The following is a 17,938-nucleotide window of genomic DNA, read 5'->3' as shown; positions in this document are numbered from 1 at the left end:
ATTGTAAATTCTCTGCATGTTTTCATTTACTTATTTAGTGCGAGGCTACTTAGCAATACCTCTTCAGTTTGCGATGGACTGGCTCTTGGCATGGGAGACACCTGGGGGGTCTTCAGCTGTCCACTGTTGCTGTCCCCAGACTGTTCCCGATGCACTGTCTGGACATGGTTTTGCAACTCTGCCTCAGATTCAAACTTCACATTGCAGCTGGAACATCGTGTCTTGGCTGCAGACGAGGACGACGTGGAAGAGGATGAGGACGATGAAGAAACACCTTTTCCTTTTCCATCTCCAGGGCTGAGACTCTCCCCTTGGACCCATGTGGCTGTAGTTGTTGCTGGAGTGGTGGCTCCCCCCTGCTGCTGCTGTTGCCTCCCTCCATTCACTGTTGGGCTGGAGCTCTTGGAGCCGGCAGCCGCCACACAGGACGCGCAGAGTCCATAAGGCAGTCCGTTGATGTCCAGCTTTACCAGGTCTAGTTTGGACCGGAAATCTTTTAGGCAGGAGGCACACTTGAAAAATTTTGGGGCGTGGTGTTGCTGCTGGTTTTGAGACATGGCATTGGTGCGGCCCATGGGTTGGTTTGCGGACATAGTGCCTGTCTTTTGCATGTGGAAAGTACCATGGATCTTGAGCTCCAATGTGGAGGTGACCGTCTGCATGCAAACAACACAGCGGAAACCTGTAAGGGAGTTCCTCAGGTCAGGGTGCATCTGGCAGTGCTCCAGGAAGTCCTCCTCACTATGCAGTGGCATCTTACAAATGCGGCAGCTCCCCGTGTCCAAACTCTTGCTATGGGTGACCTTGTGCTCTGTCAGGGTGAGCAATGAGGGGAAGCGCTCCCCGCAGATGGGACACATGTAGTGTTTGACAGGCCCAAGGTGGGTCTGCATATGTTCCCTCAGCCCAGCCTCAGAGAAGAAGGTACGGGAGCAAACATTGCACTTGTGGTTACCCTTGATCATCTCAGCCTTTCTTTTTATCATGGCACTCTCACCAGGGCGTATATTGTGATCTCTCAACTGGTGGTTAGTGAGCAGTGACTCCATAGTATAAGATGCCCCACATATGTCGCATCCATACATGGGCTCTGCAGTGTCCACCTCTTCCTCACTTCCATCATGGCTGTTCTGGGACTCCATCACAGATCCACCTACTGCCCCTGAACCATGGCTGTTAGTTAGGAGACCTTGTAGCTCAGCATCTTCTTTAGGCTGGCTTTCCCCACCAACTACAGTAGAACCATTGGCGCCACAGTTCTGTGACTTTCCCTCAAACACACAGTGTTTCTCCCTCAAATGTTTCTCCAAAAGAACAATGGCATGGAAAGCCTTGCTGCAGAAGCGGCAGTTATACTTCTTGCTATGGGTGGTGATGTGGCACTGCAGCTCCACTTCCGTTCCAAAGGACTCCCCGCAAAAAATGCAGCGGTGGGCACGGCCTTGGTTTTCCAGGTGGCTGTGTTTGACGTGAAGCTGCAAGTCAGTCTCATGCCTGAAGTCCCAGTTACAGGAGGTGCAGCGGTACACTTTCTTCTCGTTGCTGTGCTTCACAGCCAGGTGGAGCTGAGTAGACACTTTTGAGTCGAACACCTCTTGGCACAGAGTGCAACGAAAGAACACAAAAGTATGCATGTCGAGTAGGTGCTTCTGCAGGTCATCCACTGAAGTGAACTGCTTGTCACAGCTCTCGCAGATGTAATAAGTCGACGTAATAGTGAAGTGAATTGTCACATGCTTTAGCAGAGATTCCTGGTTGGGAAACTCCTTGTTGCACTGCGGACAGGTAAGCTGAGGCTGCAGACCATCCAGATGCGTTTTGAGGTGAGTCTGGAAAAGGTCTAAGCTTGTATACTTGGCACCACACTGGTTACATATGAACTCACTGGTGGCACGGGAGGCTGAGCTACCTTGTTTCAGCACGGCAGTTTGTTCCACAGATATTGGCGAAGAGGGGCTGAGAGTGCGGAGGGATTTCTTCCCATTGTTGATGTAGTTCAGGGCTAGTGGAATGTTCTTGTGATTCTCCTTGATGTGCTTGTTAAGCTTTAGAACACTGTTGAATATGGGGGAGTTGGTGCAGTATGAACAGGAGTACACTTCGACTATTGGCTCCTTGGGAGTTACAGCCAAGGGGGAGTCAAAGCGTAGGCTCCCCCCATCACAGTGAGTCTGGCGAACATGCTCCTCCAAGGTAGCCTCTGTCAAGAACCCCATGAAGCACTGGGGGCAGAAAAAGGCATTGCTCTCCTTGGCCACTGGACTGGGAAAGCCATGAGAGCAGCGGATGTGTTCCTGGAGGGCATTTAGGTCATTTAACACCTCGGGGCAGAAATTACACTGAAGGAGGGCATCAGGCAAGCTCGCTAACAGGGCAGCGTGATCTTCTGCATTGTGGACCTGCTTAAGATGTTCATTCAGATTTAGTAAAGAGGGCAGAACTTCCAAACAAAACTGGCAAGTGTGAGCCTGCTCTGGCTTGTCCAGATGCATGGTTCGCAGGTGAATTTGAAGCACAGCCAAACTGGAGAACACTTGCTTGTTGCAGTAGATGCAACTGTAAGAGACTTTAGGCTGCTTAGAGGAACGTCCTCCCATGTCTGAAGTGTTCTGTGCAGCCCTCTTTCTCCTTCCCCTGGTCTTGGGCACAGGTGGTGCTGTCTCCACCATTGTGGAGCTGTCAACGGAGAGGTTGGAGTCCGGAGTTGTGCTAGACACAGAGGTGTAGCCTACAGTCAGCAAGGAAGGGCTGTTACTATGGTTACTAGATTCAGGGAGCTGGTGGATGTCCATATGAGCATAGAGGTCCTCAACAGACAGAAAATGCTCTGAGCAGATAGCACAGGTGTGGCCCTTCCTATCTCTGCTGTGGGCTTGGTCAATGTGGGTCAGCAGGGTGCCCTCATCGCTGAAAGGCTCGTGGCAGTAGATGCACTGCAGGGTGGCACCCAGGCCTCCATCCTCTGATGGGGAGCACTCAGGGTGGCATTCTGCGATATGCCTTTGGAGCTCTTCTGGAACATCGAAGCCTTCCTCACACCGGCTGCATTTGCGGGTTTCTTTCAGCTTCCATTCATCAGCCCTAGAGAAACCGGAGCCCGTGCCATCTTTGCCCCTTTCGTGTACTTGCATGTGGCCGTGGAGAGAGCTGGAGGAAAGGAAGCCTCGACGGCACACAGGGCACTTGTGGGGTTTGTTGGAGGCGTGGGTTTTCATGTGGATTTTGAGGTGATCGCTGCGGGAGAAGGCAGAGTCACACTCTCCGCAGTGATACTTCTTATCACCCGTGTGTAGCTTCACGTGTCGATCTCGGCTCCGCTTGTGTTTAAACAGGCGGCTGCAAAAGGTACAGCTGAAAGGCAGCTTATCACCGTGGCTCTGCTCGTGACGCTTGAGGAAACTCAAACGACTGAAAGACTTGTCGCAGAACTGGCATGGGTACGGTAGGCCAGGGCCTCCTTCTTCCTCGCCAAAATCATAGTCCTCACAGTGTCCTGGAGAAGTCTGATCCTTACTAGAGGGAGATGATGCTGGCCAAGAACACGATGGGTCATCCTCAAGATCAGCGCCGTCTGGAGAAGAAGACAGAAAGAAATGTAGAAATGAAGGCATTGAGGGCAGGTCAGAGGGAAAAAGATGGAGGAGGAAAAATGGAGAAAGTGAGTGAGTTAGAAAGGTGTTTTGTAAGCTAGTCACTATATTAGCAAGTCATTAGTCTTGAAAAGGTAGGCCACCGTGGCGTTATTTGTCATAGTAATTATAAGGTTGTGGTGTATGATTTTCAAATTCTTTGCAATGTAGACCATTTTTTCTTCAGCTGAAACAATACCTCTCCTTAGGTGTTATCTAAAAAGTTACATTAAATATGCAATTTAAAGTATAATTAGAGAAGAGAATAAGTGGAAATACTTTTACTACAATTAACCTTGTATGTGGCCATGTAATGGCTTAGCCCACTGTGACTCAAAACACAATCTCTCTGACATTTAAAGCCAACACAAGACAATGGGTCTACTCTAGGATGTAAGCCCTGCATGAGGTAAATTAGAACATTTCTATTATTCCTGAAGAATTACTTGAATATTTTTGAATAACAAGAGCCCTTGAAATGACCTTAAGACAAGAGAAAAACAGGCAAAAGCAGTTTTAAGGATGAAGGAGAAGATTAAATATGCAATTTAAACCACAGCTATGCATAGCCTTTGGGAACGCTCTGCTGCAAAACGGATGATTTTCATGAAACATAGACCCATCAGAACATCCGTCAATAGATATCAGATTATAGAATATGCATTATTACAAAATTTGTCTGTGCAGTCTGCGTTAAGCTGTGAGGCAAGTGATCGTGGATGGATGAACGTGCCATCCATGTTCTGATGCAAGGAGGGGTAGGGGGTAGGTGGCTAGTGGTGGCTTACTGTCTCGGTCAAGGACAAGCAGGTGCAGAGAATGACCAACTTTTTTTTACAATCACTTTAATGTGTTCCTATTCAAATGGCTCCAACATTCCAATCCACTGGTTCACTGTGCGGTTATATGCATGGAAAACAGAGCACCACTTTCCACAGGTTCAAAAGGTTACAGGCCACTTCTTCCCGCTGCTGAAATCTAAGTGATGTGAACTTCCTTACCTAAATAAAACAACATAATCCCAACCTCTTCAGAAAAAAAAAATGTCAAAAGGCCATAACTTGGAATGGGAAAAACAAGAGGAAGCTGCAAAGATTTATGAGAGGGACGGAGGAAAAGCACGAGCTCTTTCCAGGATCCAACCTCTGTACTCTCCTTCAGCTGACAAATCTAAGTCTTTCTCTCTCTCTCCCCCTTTCTGTTGTTTTTGCTGGGAGATCTGCCCTTTGTCAGGATATCATGCCCTCTCTGAGCACTTACCCCCATCAGGGCCTATCTTCAGGAAACAGATGGGGTCGGAGGCCATTCCCTTGCCCCTCCAAACTGCTGAAAGCGGCACATTGAGAGCCCACCTCCACACCGTGGCCCTCCCGGAAACCTCCCACCCCTGGCAAGGCGCCCACTCTGTACACACATCTCACTGAAGGAGCAAACCTTGCCTGATTTACTTGCTTTATCTTTCATACATGTCTCAATGTTTTCTCTCTCTCTCTCTCTGGTTTGAGGGAGGATGGGTGACTCAGTGCTATGCCCTCCTCCACAGAGGGGGCGGATCTGCCCTATCTCATACTGCCTCTCCGGGTATAGGAGAAGAAGACAGTGCAAGAAGAATGACCCCAGCCAATGCCTTACAGTCAAACGTATTGGCTTCGAGACAATAGTATAAAACAAACAAATAAATGGTTCTGTATACAAGGCTAAATGAAATTCTGCTGTCTTAAATGAGGATGTCTTGATGCCTTGAGACATTACTAAGCTGTCAGGACAATCTCATTCCATTCTCGTTGTTTGTTTGCTCAGTGTATATTATTTATTTAGGGCCTTACGGTGATGACATATATAGAGTAATATCTGATTCATATATATGGAAGTTGCAATGAAGGGTTTTGAATAAGTAGCTATGTTAAAATTTGTGTCTGGATAGCAAATATAACACAGTTAGTAATAATGCATCATTTGATTTCACGTTGGACTGCATAGGGTATAGTCACACTGGCCAACAAATACGTTATAGCCATGCTGTAACCAGTAGACAAAGGTTCTCCTTTTGTGCTTCTTCACCTATTTTTTCTGGTGAGTCGATAGATAAAACTATAGAACTGCAGGAGTTTTACTGTGTACCGCTCACCCCCACCCAACCTCACACCAAACACACGCGCACACAGAGCAAGAGCACACTTGTGTGCATACACTGACAAGAATATACATGTGCACACATAGCATGTACACATAGAATACACAGATACAAGTCCAATGGCCGAAGCAAGTGTGTGAACAACTGCAGATGAAAGAGCAATCTTCCTCAGGAGACCTCAAGAGGAAAAAGAGAGAGAGACTTGTTTTTTTTTCCTTCTTCACCCAGACAAGAAATGCCCAGGCCTCAGCAGCAGCCTGAGTAAATAAAAGAACGGGCCTTACTTCCCTGTCTCTCGGGCCGGGGGCCTGTGCACGCCAGCACTCTCTGTGCCGCTGCCAAAGGGGATGCTGGGGCCTGAAAAACTACACCCTGCAGCTGAAGGGCTGTCTTTGTTGGTCTGCCAAGGCCTTCCTGAGCATCCTCCAGCCAACAGCCTGTCACGTCCTGGGAGGAAGACCTCCATCTTAAGGCCTGTCCCTCTCTGGGAGTTCTGTCCCTACCCCCCTCCCTCCTTTTTTTTAATGTCTCCTATATGGAACAAAACAACCTCATTTGGAGTTCCCCTATAGGGAATGGCACAAAATGTGCCACTGCCACATTTACCAGAAAGATAAACATTAAAGTCGAAGCTAAAGTAACTAAGAACTTCTTAAAAGTCACAAAAATATAACTTGGCCTGTGAAGTTTACTGATCAAAATATGCTAAATTAATAAAGACGTTTTCTGTTCTATACAAATTATGTTTTCTTTTTTTTTTTTCCTGGTACTGCAGAAGTAACCACTGAGAATTCCCGATTCACACGCAGGTCTCAGTTTCCTCTAAGCCAGTCTGAACTGCCTTTTGTGCAGCACTTCCTCTGTGTTCATTTATAGCACCCTTTCCCAAAGTAAATACCCCTGTTCAAATAAGATCCCTAATGCTGGGAACAGGTACGCTTACCATTTTTCTGCACAGCAGAATAGCTTTCCAAGCCCCTGAAGAATCTTTTATTTATGCAATTAATGCATTTGAAAATTAGCATGCATAAATATTTTTTGAGAGCAAGTCATTAATTTTCATGATGACATTGTTTCCCTTTGGACTTTAACACATATGGTGGCAAACTGTGTCTATGTTTTAAAAGCTAAATGATACAAAAATGTTTAAAGAATAATGTCTGTTGATTTCTTTGTAGACAAATACTATTGGGTCTCAGTATAATTTGAGCGTAAGAGTTTAAAAGAAGGCAACAAAGACGGATTTTCACATAAACTGTTCTTCAAATGTATGGCTGTATGCTGTGCTTAGCAGTGGCCCAATAAATAAAATATCCAAGTTATTGATATTAAAATCTAATAAAGCTCCTTTCCGTTAGAGACTGCAAAAAGGGAAACAAAGGTATACATTAAAGTTCAACTGGCAGGAAAAAAATTTTAAAATGGGATTATAAAAATATTTTAATGGCCTTTAAGTATTTGTAACAGGAATGAGTGCACACAAATGTAACTGAGTCTCTTGTTAAATGTAATTGAGATAAAGCATGGGTGCTTGGTTTGACATTTGGTATAATATTTAATGCTTTTGCATGTATATCCTAAAAAACTGCATCTTGCTTTGCAAAAGCATTTTATTGCTTCCATACACATGCACATAGATGTCTCGCTTTTTAAAGATAATTATGAAATGTCTCATACAATATGAAACAACTGAGCAAAAACAGCTACATCTGTATTCAAGCTGATTTTGTGCAGAGCTTTTAAAATACTGAAAATATCCTTGGTTATTTTATTCCAGCTGGCTCAAAATGCAAACCATGCCTCAGTTGACCAACAATTTTTTTAGAGGTGTTTTTTTGGGGGGGGAATTTATTTTTTTATTTTTTTTGTATCTACACTTTTTTAGTCCACATTATGAAAAGTACAAAAAAAAAAAAAAAGCAATAAAAAAAGCAATTATCTACCTTTTTTTGTGTTTCAGAAAATGTAATTTTTGCAGTTACACCCTCTTTAAACCTTTCAGGGACCGCATCATTTGGGAACAACTCACTTCTGGTGCCCAGACCTTCGTGTCTGAGGCACTGGAAGCTGTTCATGATGCCTTATCACTGTCTGACAGCAACAGAGTACATCTCCTCTATTTAGGAAGCCAAACTCTTATCCAGGTCCAGGACCTTATCTTATCAGAAAAAATGTTTCCCCCCCCATCACTCATCTGCCACTTCTATAACAAGCTAGACTTTGTTCAAAAGCCATTCTAGTGAAGCAAAGCATGGCCAGGCTTTCAGTCGCCAAACCTTATCTTCCTGTGTGTTGTACCAGAGATCTGTACATAGTGGTTGTCATAAGAGATGTGTTTGTGTGAGTGTATTTGTGGCACATTGGGGATTGGGGATTCATTGAATAAACAAAAAGCTGACAACTTGTCTGATGTAACACCGTGACCCCACTTCATATTCAGAGAGGGGATCTTTTTACAGTTACTGGGAAAAGTAGTGAGCCTTTCCCATGAGATGATGCATGTGTCATCTCAACACTTTTCCCTGTTCTGATGTCCAAATAGCAGTGCGTGTCTGAACAACACGTATTCATGTACGCCGCTTTGTGACACAATCACTTAAGATCTAATAGAAGAAGTGGTGTAATATACATATATATATATTTTTTTTCTATATTAGCGCTCTTTTTCCTGACAGAGGAGCAGGATGAGGTGGGCAAGGATAGCTTTTTCTTTTTTTTTTTTTTTTTTTTTTTTTTTTTTTCGGGGGGACTAATTCCAGTCAGATGAACAAATGACTCAGTTGATTCAGGACAGAGAGCTCAGAGGACACAGAGCTATTGGAAGAGGCCCAGTGCTGGGCTTTACTCACAGTAGTCCTGCTACATCCCTGTTTTAAGACATCAAATCCAGTCAAAATGAAGCACTGATAATTCCCAGTAGCTGTCAACAAAAGTACCAGGTGGCTTGATGTGGCTTTTTGCACCATGCAGCTGATTAACACACACAAATAAGCACAAGCACAGCTAGTTAAAGAGGCTGCTTTTTCACCACTTTTTCCCCAACCTCAGACATTGTGTTGTGTATGTGTGTGTGTGGGTACTAGTGTTGTGTGTATACTGGGTTTGTCTCTCTCTTTTCCTCTTTTTTTTTCTTAGCAAACACAATATGTTTTAACACATCGCTGAGAAATGTCAGGTCCCTCTCCCCCCTTGCTACAGATCAATCAAATCCACTATGCTACAGGATGAGAAGGAGGGGTGGTGGGAGACGGCTGGAGGATCAGCGAACAAGGATGCTGTCTTTTACTGGACAAGGTAGAAAAACATTAGATGGAATAAGGATTCACTTCCCGCGGTTTCATCAGTGCCGTAGCAGCAAGTTACTCTGGCCTAACATCATGTACATGCGCAACACAACACATATCCACACACACACAGACACACACAAACTTGAAGGGAAAATTGCAGTCAATGGGGATTTTTTCACGCAGGGCCTGACACAAAGAGCTGGAACATCAAGCGCTGTCCTGACTCTGTGGTCTGGGTGTCCATTATTCTGGCCCTCATGGCTCTGTCTCTCAACCATGGGGAAGCGGCAAACTGTCAACTACTTTGTCCACATTACCCACGTCCCCCAGCTCAGACAGGAGCACTTGGTCACTGTCCCAGAAATCACAGCACCCCAGTGGCAACACAGGAAAGTTAGACAAATGGAAGGCCAGAGCAAGAAAAGTAGGGCGGCCAGTCATCCTTTACTATGCTTTTTTCTCTCTGTGACGGTGAGACACAGCCAAAGAGGAATTTTATTACTTATTGCAAAGATGTGTCACTGCAGCACTAATGCGTCTCTGCCAAAACAGACAAGCTGAATAATAATAATCAATGATAAGGTTTCTTAAAAAGAGGGAGGATGTTTAGTGCATGATCTGACTCATTGCATTTCCTGTGAAAGCTAACATCGTACCATAATCCATAACCACAGCGACTGAACTCTAAAAGCATGTCAGGGCTGTCTGTCTGCTGGATAACACATTTATCATTCTGCATACTATTAAATATCTGAAGCCAGCAACAGACTTAAAACACTTAATATTAATAGAAGATGTGAACTTATTTATGAAAATGTTTTTAATTTAATAATTTGCCGTTTGATGCTTGTAAAAATGTGAATTCACAGCATTTGCAGGGATGTCATCTTGTATCGCTATTTGGCCCTGTGTGCGCCCTGTTGTGTTTTTCTGCCAGAAAAGAAGGTGTTATAGTAGGATGAGGCAAGCTAACATGGAGCGGAGGAATTAAATTGTCAGGAGTGCTTCATTTTCCTCCTTTCAAAATTAAGTCCGTTTTTCAAATGAGAAAAAGGAAAATTAACGAGAGAACGGAAAATCAAGGCATTTAATTAAACTATTATTCAAAAAGGTGAATTTGGGGTTCACCGCAGGTTATTATTCAGAGTAGTAGTGGGTGGGCTTGATGGCTCATGTTGGTGTTCTATCTATCTATCTATGATCAACGCTGTATTTGCGATGTAGTTGGAGCAGTTTGTGTGTGGGAGTGCGACGGTGGCAGTGGTATCATTTCCTCTTCAACTGAGCAGCTGGTGGTGTTGGTAAGGTAGGAGGACCGTTGACCACTTCAGGTAGACTTCAGCACAAACAGGAAGGAGGCTGTTCCTCAGGTCTTGGCTGGACCAGCAGCCACAGTGAGCCTCCCAGGGGGAGAAAGGAGGATGACAATCTGTCCCTCAGCATGGCCCTTCACCGCCTGCCTCACTGCACTGGCTCTAAGGGAGTGCTGGGCCAGGCGGGACTGGACTGGGCTGGGCTTCAATAGGCAAGGGTGCCTGCGTGTGTGCGTGCTGTTCCCTCAACACTGCGGCAGACCAGGCGCAGGACCCAGTGGACAGTCAGCTAGCCAGCCAGCCAGCCAGTCAGCCAATTTGAGAGATGCTGCAGCACTGTGCCGCTACTATATTTTCTCACTGTGCGGGAGTTTACTTGGATGCTCTTTTATTTCCCCCTCCCCCCACAAACACTCTTAGTTACTCACAGAAATGTGATTTATGTGATTCACCGTGGAACAGAAAAAAATTGTTGTGCATAGAGAAATATGCTGAGTTACTGTATGGTTGCTTCATTAAAATAGGGTTTGGTCTGCAAGTTTCCAGAGACGCTATCCATTACTTAAAACCCAACACAGCACTGACTGAATTCAGAAAATAGGGTCTAATTCTTTTTAATCAAACTACCTCAGAGTGACCCATAAAACTTGGGCTAGACTTCAAGAAAGGATCGTCTCACTTATTAGTTTAAGTTGCACTGGAGATATTTTAAAAGGGCCAGTTAGTTTGCCAAATGCCCATAAAAATACTTGTATCCTCATCTCTCCCTCTTTTTTCTTCCCCTCATCGCAAACAACGAAGAGAATCACATGCATGTGGACAAACAACCTGGAAATGAACTTGTGTTAGGTTTAGCATTAGCATTTATCAGCGAACTCTGACTCTGTCTTTTGACCCATGACCTTTGGTTCCCCCGATTAATACACTGTGGCTTTATTTGATATCTCCTCAATACCAGCCCAGCTTGTCAGTGGTAAAACAACTGGAGACAGCCCAAGAGGGAGAAGAAAACATGCATCGTGGAGAGGAAAGCGGGAGGGGAAGAAAAACAAGCATCAACTCAAGCAAGACGATGTATTTTCATGCATCCCTGTCTTAAATGTCAAGATTTCTTAACCCTCAGTGACTGCAGTGCTGACACCTCTCCAAGGTTCAACAGAAACCGCATTCATTAATAATTAGCTTAGCTGTGAGGACAGGGAGTGAGAACGAGTGCGAGAGAGAGGGAGAGAGGGAGAGCGAGCCAGCTAAAATTCAAACTTCTGTCCTTTCCCGAGAGAATCGAATTTCACTACAAGTATTTTTTCATTCTTCTTCACTTCTTGTTTTCCTGGTGTGTGTTGGCCAGAATCCCAAAGGCGGCCCAAGAACGAGCATTGCAGACGTCGCATCAGCCTTACTACTCCCTCCCCTCCTTAATCATGGCTCTAATACCCTCCAGATGAATAAACATCTTCATCCCTTCTCTGTTAAAGCCAGAAGGCTCCTCCACTCTCGAATCCAACAAAGGAAGAAAGAACGAAAGAAAGAGAGATACAAATGGAGAGTTGAAGAAGGAGCACAGGAAAAGGATGACAGATGGAAGGGTGGATCAATGTCGGAATGAACCAAACAGCAAAGTAACAAAGCCATGGCAAGATTTTGTGGTTCTTCCCATAATTCGTCTGATCTATCTCCCCCTTGACACAATTATCACAGTCCTTCTAATTATTTTCCTTCTTTAACAGATTTCTAATGGCAGACTGTGTTTTTTTTTTTATGATCATCTTTGCAAAGTGAAGGTTTTGAGAGCTGTTGTGCAACCTTGTCGCCTCAGACTGCGTCCACAGACTGCACAGGAAGGGGGAAGGGGGGGTGGGGGGGAGAATGAGGAGGCGAGGGGAGGTGGTGGGGTGGGAGGTGGTGGGGTGTCTCTGGAGAATGGGCCAGGCCCCAGACCAGCACTTCCCTGGCCCAGTAACTGTGCCAAGATACTCATGACATGTGTGTACAGTATGTGAGCGCAAATGGCAGACAGATTTAGGGGTTTGCTTTGTTTCCCCTTCCATTGTTTTCTGCTGGTATCCAGGCAGCTCGTCATCCTATCTTAATACTAAAAGATGATAAAAATGCACACACAAGACGCCGATACAGGCAAACAAACATGCCAACACCTCACCGAGCGAAGCACGTTCTTCGCTGCCCCTCACCCTCATCTTCATTTGCAGAACAAGGATGGGATATGAGGCCTGAATACAACTAGACAAATGACTACAGGGCATTTTACTTATTCATCCATCACTTCACATTGATTTATTCATGTTTATCTATTTATCAGCTGAAAAAAAACCCACTTTCCCCTAGATTGTTTTGCTAAAAGTTTGCATGCTGACGTACTTAGTGGAAAACTTTCAGGGTCACTGTAGAAAAATCCTTAAAAGAGATTATTGAGGTTCATCTCACCCTTGAATACCATCCCCTCACTCCAACACCTCAACAAATACTTATCTCCCTATTTACATAAAACCAGCGATTCTTGGGTTAGTACCTGTTTACTAAGTAAAAACACCACCTGGGGAGGTTATTTATCTTAGTCTCAGGAGAGGAGCTTGGCATGCCTGCCAAAAAATATCCCCCACATGAATTACCATCAATTCAATACAAGAAAATCAGAGGAAACATCTCAGATGCCCTGTATAATTTTACATATGATTTTTGCATCTGAAGCAACATATGGCGAGTAGATCGACGGTCACAGGCAAATTCTGTGATATCTTAAAAAGGAGAAGAAGAAGAAGAAGAATATATTCGGTCCTTTAATTTTTGTGGATAGTGCGGCCGTTTTGTGACATCCTCTTGGAATCTTCCTATCCTGCTGTAATAACAAGCTGTCCTTCTTACATGTGGCAATCTTAATGTCTATCTGGATGTACAGCTTACTGTGATGAACTCATTTCAAGGAGAGTGAATGTAATAATCCGCCAATATCAGCTCTCACTGACAGCAACATCCATATCAGCTAATTACTTTTCATGAGCGGACATCAGCTGTTATCAGTATATGGAAGGAGCGCACATTACTATTTTACTACTCGCGCGGATGAGCTAGTGTTACAAAACAAGTCCTTAATATAGAAACTGAACACAATGAGATGGTAATAAAACCCGTGTCACTCGCCCACTTCCTTGGCTATTTTAAATAACAAGACCATTTCAAAGAAGGTGACTTTTAATTTCCACGGGTGTCCTGATGACATATACATGGAGCCTTACCTACCTAAAACCAGGACAAATGGGGTATGCCAATAGGTCAGAGTGAAGCTTCTCCCCTAATTTGAAATTTTCTCTGCATTCCTGGGTTAGTGAGGTGACTGTCATCTCTGCAGCTGTTCATTGTCTTAGGGAAGAGCTAGAGTTGGGGGAATATAATCCCACACACTATGCATACAGCAGGGAGAAAATATGGGCACAGAGGTGATGCACGGCCCTCTGGGTAATTTGTAAAACATGAGCCTTGGCACCCGAGTGGCATGCCAAACTTAGGGTCAGCTAAGTCAGTCACAGCAGGATTTTGTTCGTTATTCAAAAAAGTAAGGCACTGGGCACTACTTATTTTTAAATGCATTTCTTTCCTTATTTGCTGCCTATATGAAACTATTTGTTTAATTACTTTTGTGACAGTTAACTGCATTAAGTCAAATCTGCATATAATGTGCAAATCACTAAACCTAATAAGGAAAGCAAACCCAAGATCTTTCTGGTAGTATTTCAGCTTTTATCGCAAAGACGATTAATCACACTTCATGGAAAATGTAGTGACAGTGTTTTGGCTGCAGAATACACAGAGCTAAAAGCCTGTTCATCTCTGCTTTTGTTAGCCTTGACTGCTTGGTTGAGGCCGTTATACACTCACTTCTGGGTTGGGTGGTTTGCTATTAACCTTGTGTTAGCATGTCACGTTTGCAGCGACTTGGAGAGCCTTGATCTTGTGTTTGCTGCAGTAGATAGCTGCTTTTGTCCTGGACACAGTGTGCAAACGAAATTCAAAGCAATGTGCATAACTTAACAACTCAAAAGTCATAAACCGTCCTGCAGTTTTGCCATCGCCATGTTTTCACCCTCTTACCAATTAAGGTGAGGAGATTCTGGTGTAAGCGCACACAAAAAAGCTAATTAGGTTTTTTTTCTTTTGCCCTCTACTCGTCATGCAGATAATTGAGGAACTGTAACAAAAGCAAGTTCAGATTTGTTTGATTAGTGATTATCATATGATTACTGAATTAAGTCGCAGTTTTGTGTTACATTACTGTGTCATGAACAAGCTGATGAGATTACAGTAACACATTACATCCGACACTGATCACACATCACATGGGAGACTCCTTGGCACAATTTCCACCATAGAGCACAGTGGGCAACAGTGTTTTCTCAACATGAAATTCTCCAGGAAATTTCTTGGAATTGAAACTCTAGCAAAGCCTGTTCTTCGTATTTTTTTATTTTTTTTTTTTAAACGATTTTTTTGTTTTATCAGCATGTGTCTGCAACTGAAAACAGACAGTCAAACATCATAGTGCCTTTCCTCTATCGATGAAATACCACTCTTTTGTAAAATTAGTTCCCGCAGGAACACAGATTTTAGAATAATAATATCACAGACATAGCGTACATATAATGCCTCAACCCGTACATGTTGCTTCACCAAGAAGTCTTGATTAGGATTCGTCAGACATAACATCCTGCATTCACGGCCTCTGCTTTGCTAGGCCTCAGATAACCTTTATCCTATAGGGTTTAATTAATGTCAGCCAGTCTACTCTGCCTTTCAGAAGGAAACGACTTATTCCTCTGCCCTCATAAAGCCCAAATCCCTCTGTTTCACTGGTGAGGCCGGCTGCCTTGTTTATCCCAACTACAGGTACTGCTCCCTATTAAGGCCAGCACTTGTTACAGGGAAAGGTTGAATTATTTACCAACAGCAGAGGGGGAGGAAGACAGAGGAACTAAGATGCAAGGAGAGAGGCATTTCATACATGGATGAGATTTTTATGTTGTTGTTTTTTTATAGGTTATGAACATGGCAAGCTTAATGATGCACAGACATTAGATACAGGCTCTGATTAAAAAGGCAGCCGGATTCAGTGAGTAGAAACTATACAGAGATGAGTAAATTGCCCCCAACACTTTGCTCTAAATCTCCTTGATGAAAAATATACTGCACTTTGCACCTTAACGGTAGGCGGAACTTAAAGAATTTGGTCATGTATAAATAGAATAATGTGTTTTGTTAAATAGATAACAGCGATGCTTGTGCACACTCTTCACCCAGGGCAAACTGTCTGCATTCTATCTGCATCTCAGCCTCTGTGCACAATACAACAAAACATACAGAAAACAAAAGGGAACACAGAGGGGGAGAACGAAGAGACAGACCAAACAATAAACTCAACCACAAGAGAGTTTAACTTCGTGTGTGTGTGTGTGTGTGTGTGTGTGTGTGTGTGTGTGTGTGTGTATTTATGTGTTTGTGAATCAAAGAGGGAGACAGAAAGCAAGAGAAGGACAAGGGAGATGAAGACAAATGCAGAAAGGGAGAGAGACAGAGGGCGGCAGAGAAAACGAAAGACAGAGGGAGAAATCAAATTTGCAAGAACATAACAAAAAGCTGTATCTCTGACAAAAGAGAACACACAAGGGTATTTGTCTAGCTGTCTGCACCAGCAGGATCCTCTGAAAGTTTATTAAACTAGAACCCTTCAAGAGAAGGCAGAGAGTAGTAAACTATACTACTGGGGAGGAAAAGAGAAAGGGAGAGGGAACGAGAGTAAGAGAGGAGGGGGGTGAAAAATGAAGAAAAAAAAAAGCTAGCTTTTCAGCCTCTGTCTCTCAGAAATTCTTTTATTTCAGCCATGCATTAAGTAACCTCCCCACTGAGTTCTGCTCCCCTTCCTGGTGTGGATAAAGCCGTCCCTCGGGGGAGCCGCTGGTAATTTCCAGCTTCGCCAGAAACTCAGGTATTAGAAAAGACCGCTTGGGGACCTGCCACAATATACCTTCACAATTTCATACGCTCTGAAAAAGAGGGAGCCCCTCCCTCGCAGCCTACCCCCACCCTCCCAGTAAACCCCCTCGAGGGTCCCCAGTTCAAATTTCTGAAGTGCAGACAACGGGTGTATGTGTGGGGGAGGAGAGCGTGGTGGTGGGGGGCCCGTGGGACAGAGCACCAGCAATAGAAAATCCACTGCATAGAGGAGAAAAAAGCATTTCCTCTCTGGTCTGGCAGGAGTGCCTTTTTTCCCCTGGCTCCCACCAGAGGCTTTTTACAAAACATGTGTTGCTGACATGTTGACAGATTGCTCAGTGAAGTGTTAGGCGCATGCACACGGCTGGCCATTTAGGGGGACATGGCTTCCTACCCAACATCCTCTACCTGAGGCACCATGTTTTATACATCATCCCCCAAAGAAAAAAGGAAACAATAAAAGGTAAGGGAGTTGCTTCCTTTGTGAGCATAGCAGAATATCATAGAGCAGAGAGAGACTGCGTATAATGCTGCCTTAGCTGAACTGCGGTGATGGGGAGGAGCAAAGGAAATGAGAAAAAGGGAGGGAAATGGTTTCAGGCAGGAAAGACAGAGATAAAGCATAGAGGTGGGAAAAAAAGCTCAAGGATGGATGCATGGTATGCTTATGTGCAGCAGGTGAGCTTGTCAAACCAATAAAAAGCCCACAAGACTCCGTCTTTGTCTTCCTGCACTGAAGCTACCAATAGCAGGCAGGAGGATGAAATCTGATCAAAGGCCAGCTTCCAGATCCAACTTCTGCTCCTATCAGGGTATCGACAGCACACGTCTTAATCGCCCTGCGGCTCCAAAAGTGCTGCCGTGGCAACAGGATGGAAATGGGGATCATAATGTATTCATGGTGCTGGCGACCTGGGGGCTGCGGAGCACGCTCTCTGGGGACTGCACTTTACCCAGAGCCAGACGTGTCTGGGCAAAATCACTCTACACAAGACAGCAGCAGAATACTGAAGAGCCATGACAGGATGGAGAAAAGGAGGAAAGAATGCAAGAAAGAGAGGAAGAGAAAGTGACAAAGGAAGAGAAAGACGGAGATGAAGGAGCACAGAAAGTGGTAGAAATAGGAAATGATAATAGAAATCAAAGAAGAAGAAGGGCTGAGGCATTAGAGGTAAACAACACATGCTGAGTGGTGTCAGAGATTACTGTAAAGGAAAGGATGCTCCATTACTATTGTATAAAGCTGAAACTTCAGAACACAAAAGACAAAAAGATCTAAGGCTTGAGGACAGGGGGGGGGGGGGGGGGGGGGGGGGGGGGGAGGCTGTGATTGGTGGGAAGGGGCTTGCTGGGATGAGTGGCTCTACCTTGAGAAGCCTGATGCTGCTTGACCAGGTGGGTGGTTGGCTGGGAAATAAATTGCAGAGGAAATTGGTCTAGATTATCAGGGCCACAAAGAGACATGGCCCTTTGGCCATGGGTAAGGCTGGATAAATGGGTGGATGAGTAAATGAACAGAGGGCTAGAAAGCAGGAAGATTGATGGCTGAGCAGATGGATGGTTCAGGTGAACTGA

The 17,938-nt window shown here is 44.5% G+C and overlaps 1 protein-coding gene across 3 annotated transcripts in view; it reads right to left on the bottom strand.

Annotated features, from left to right (window-relative positions):
- The window catches only part of znf521 (zinc finger protein 521), an 88,665-nt gene that overhangs the window by 45,025 nt on the left and 25,702 nt on the right, over window positions 1-17,938 (bottom strand). For all 3 annotated transcript variants that reach the window (XM_026150683.1, XM_026150684.1, XM_026150685.1), the window contains exon 4: window positions 60-3,571. In XM_026150683.1, the coding sequence (XP_026006468.1) occupies window positions 60-3,571 (3,512 nt within the window). The remainder of the gene's footprint in view (window positions 1-59; window positions 3,572-17,938) is intronic.

Source organism: Astatotilapia calliptera, chromosome 18 (assembly GCF_900246225.1).
Source record: "Astatotilapia calliptera chromosome 18, fAstCal1.2, whole genome shotgun sequence".
Classification (NCBI taxonomy): Eukaryota; Metazoa; Chordata; class Actinopteri; order Cichliformes; family Cichlidae; genus Astatotilapia; species Astatotilapia calliptera.
This window is presented reverse-complemented; position numbering and strand designations above follow the sequence as displayed.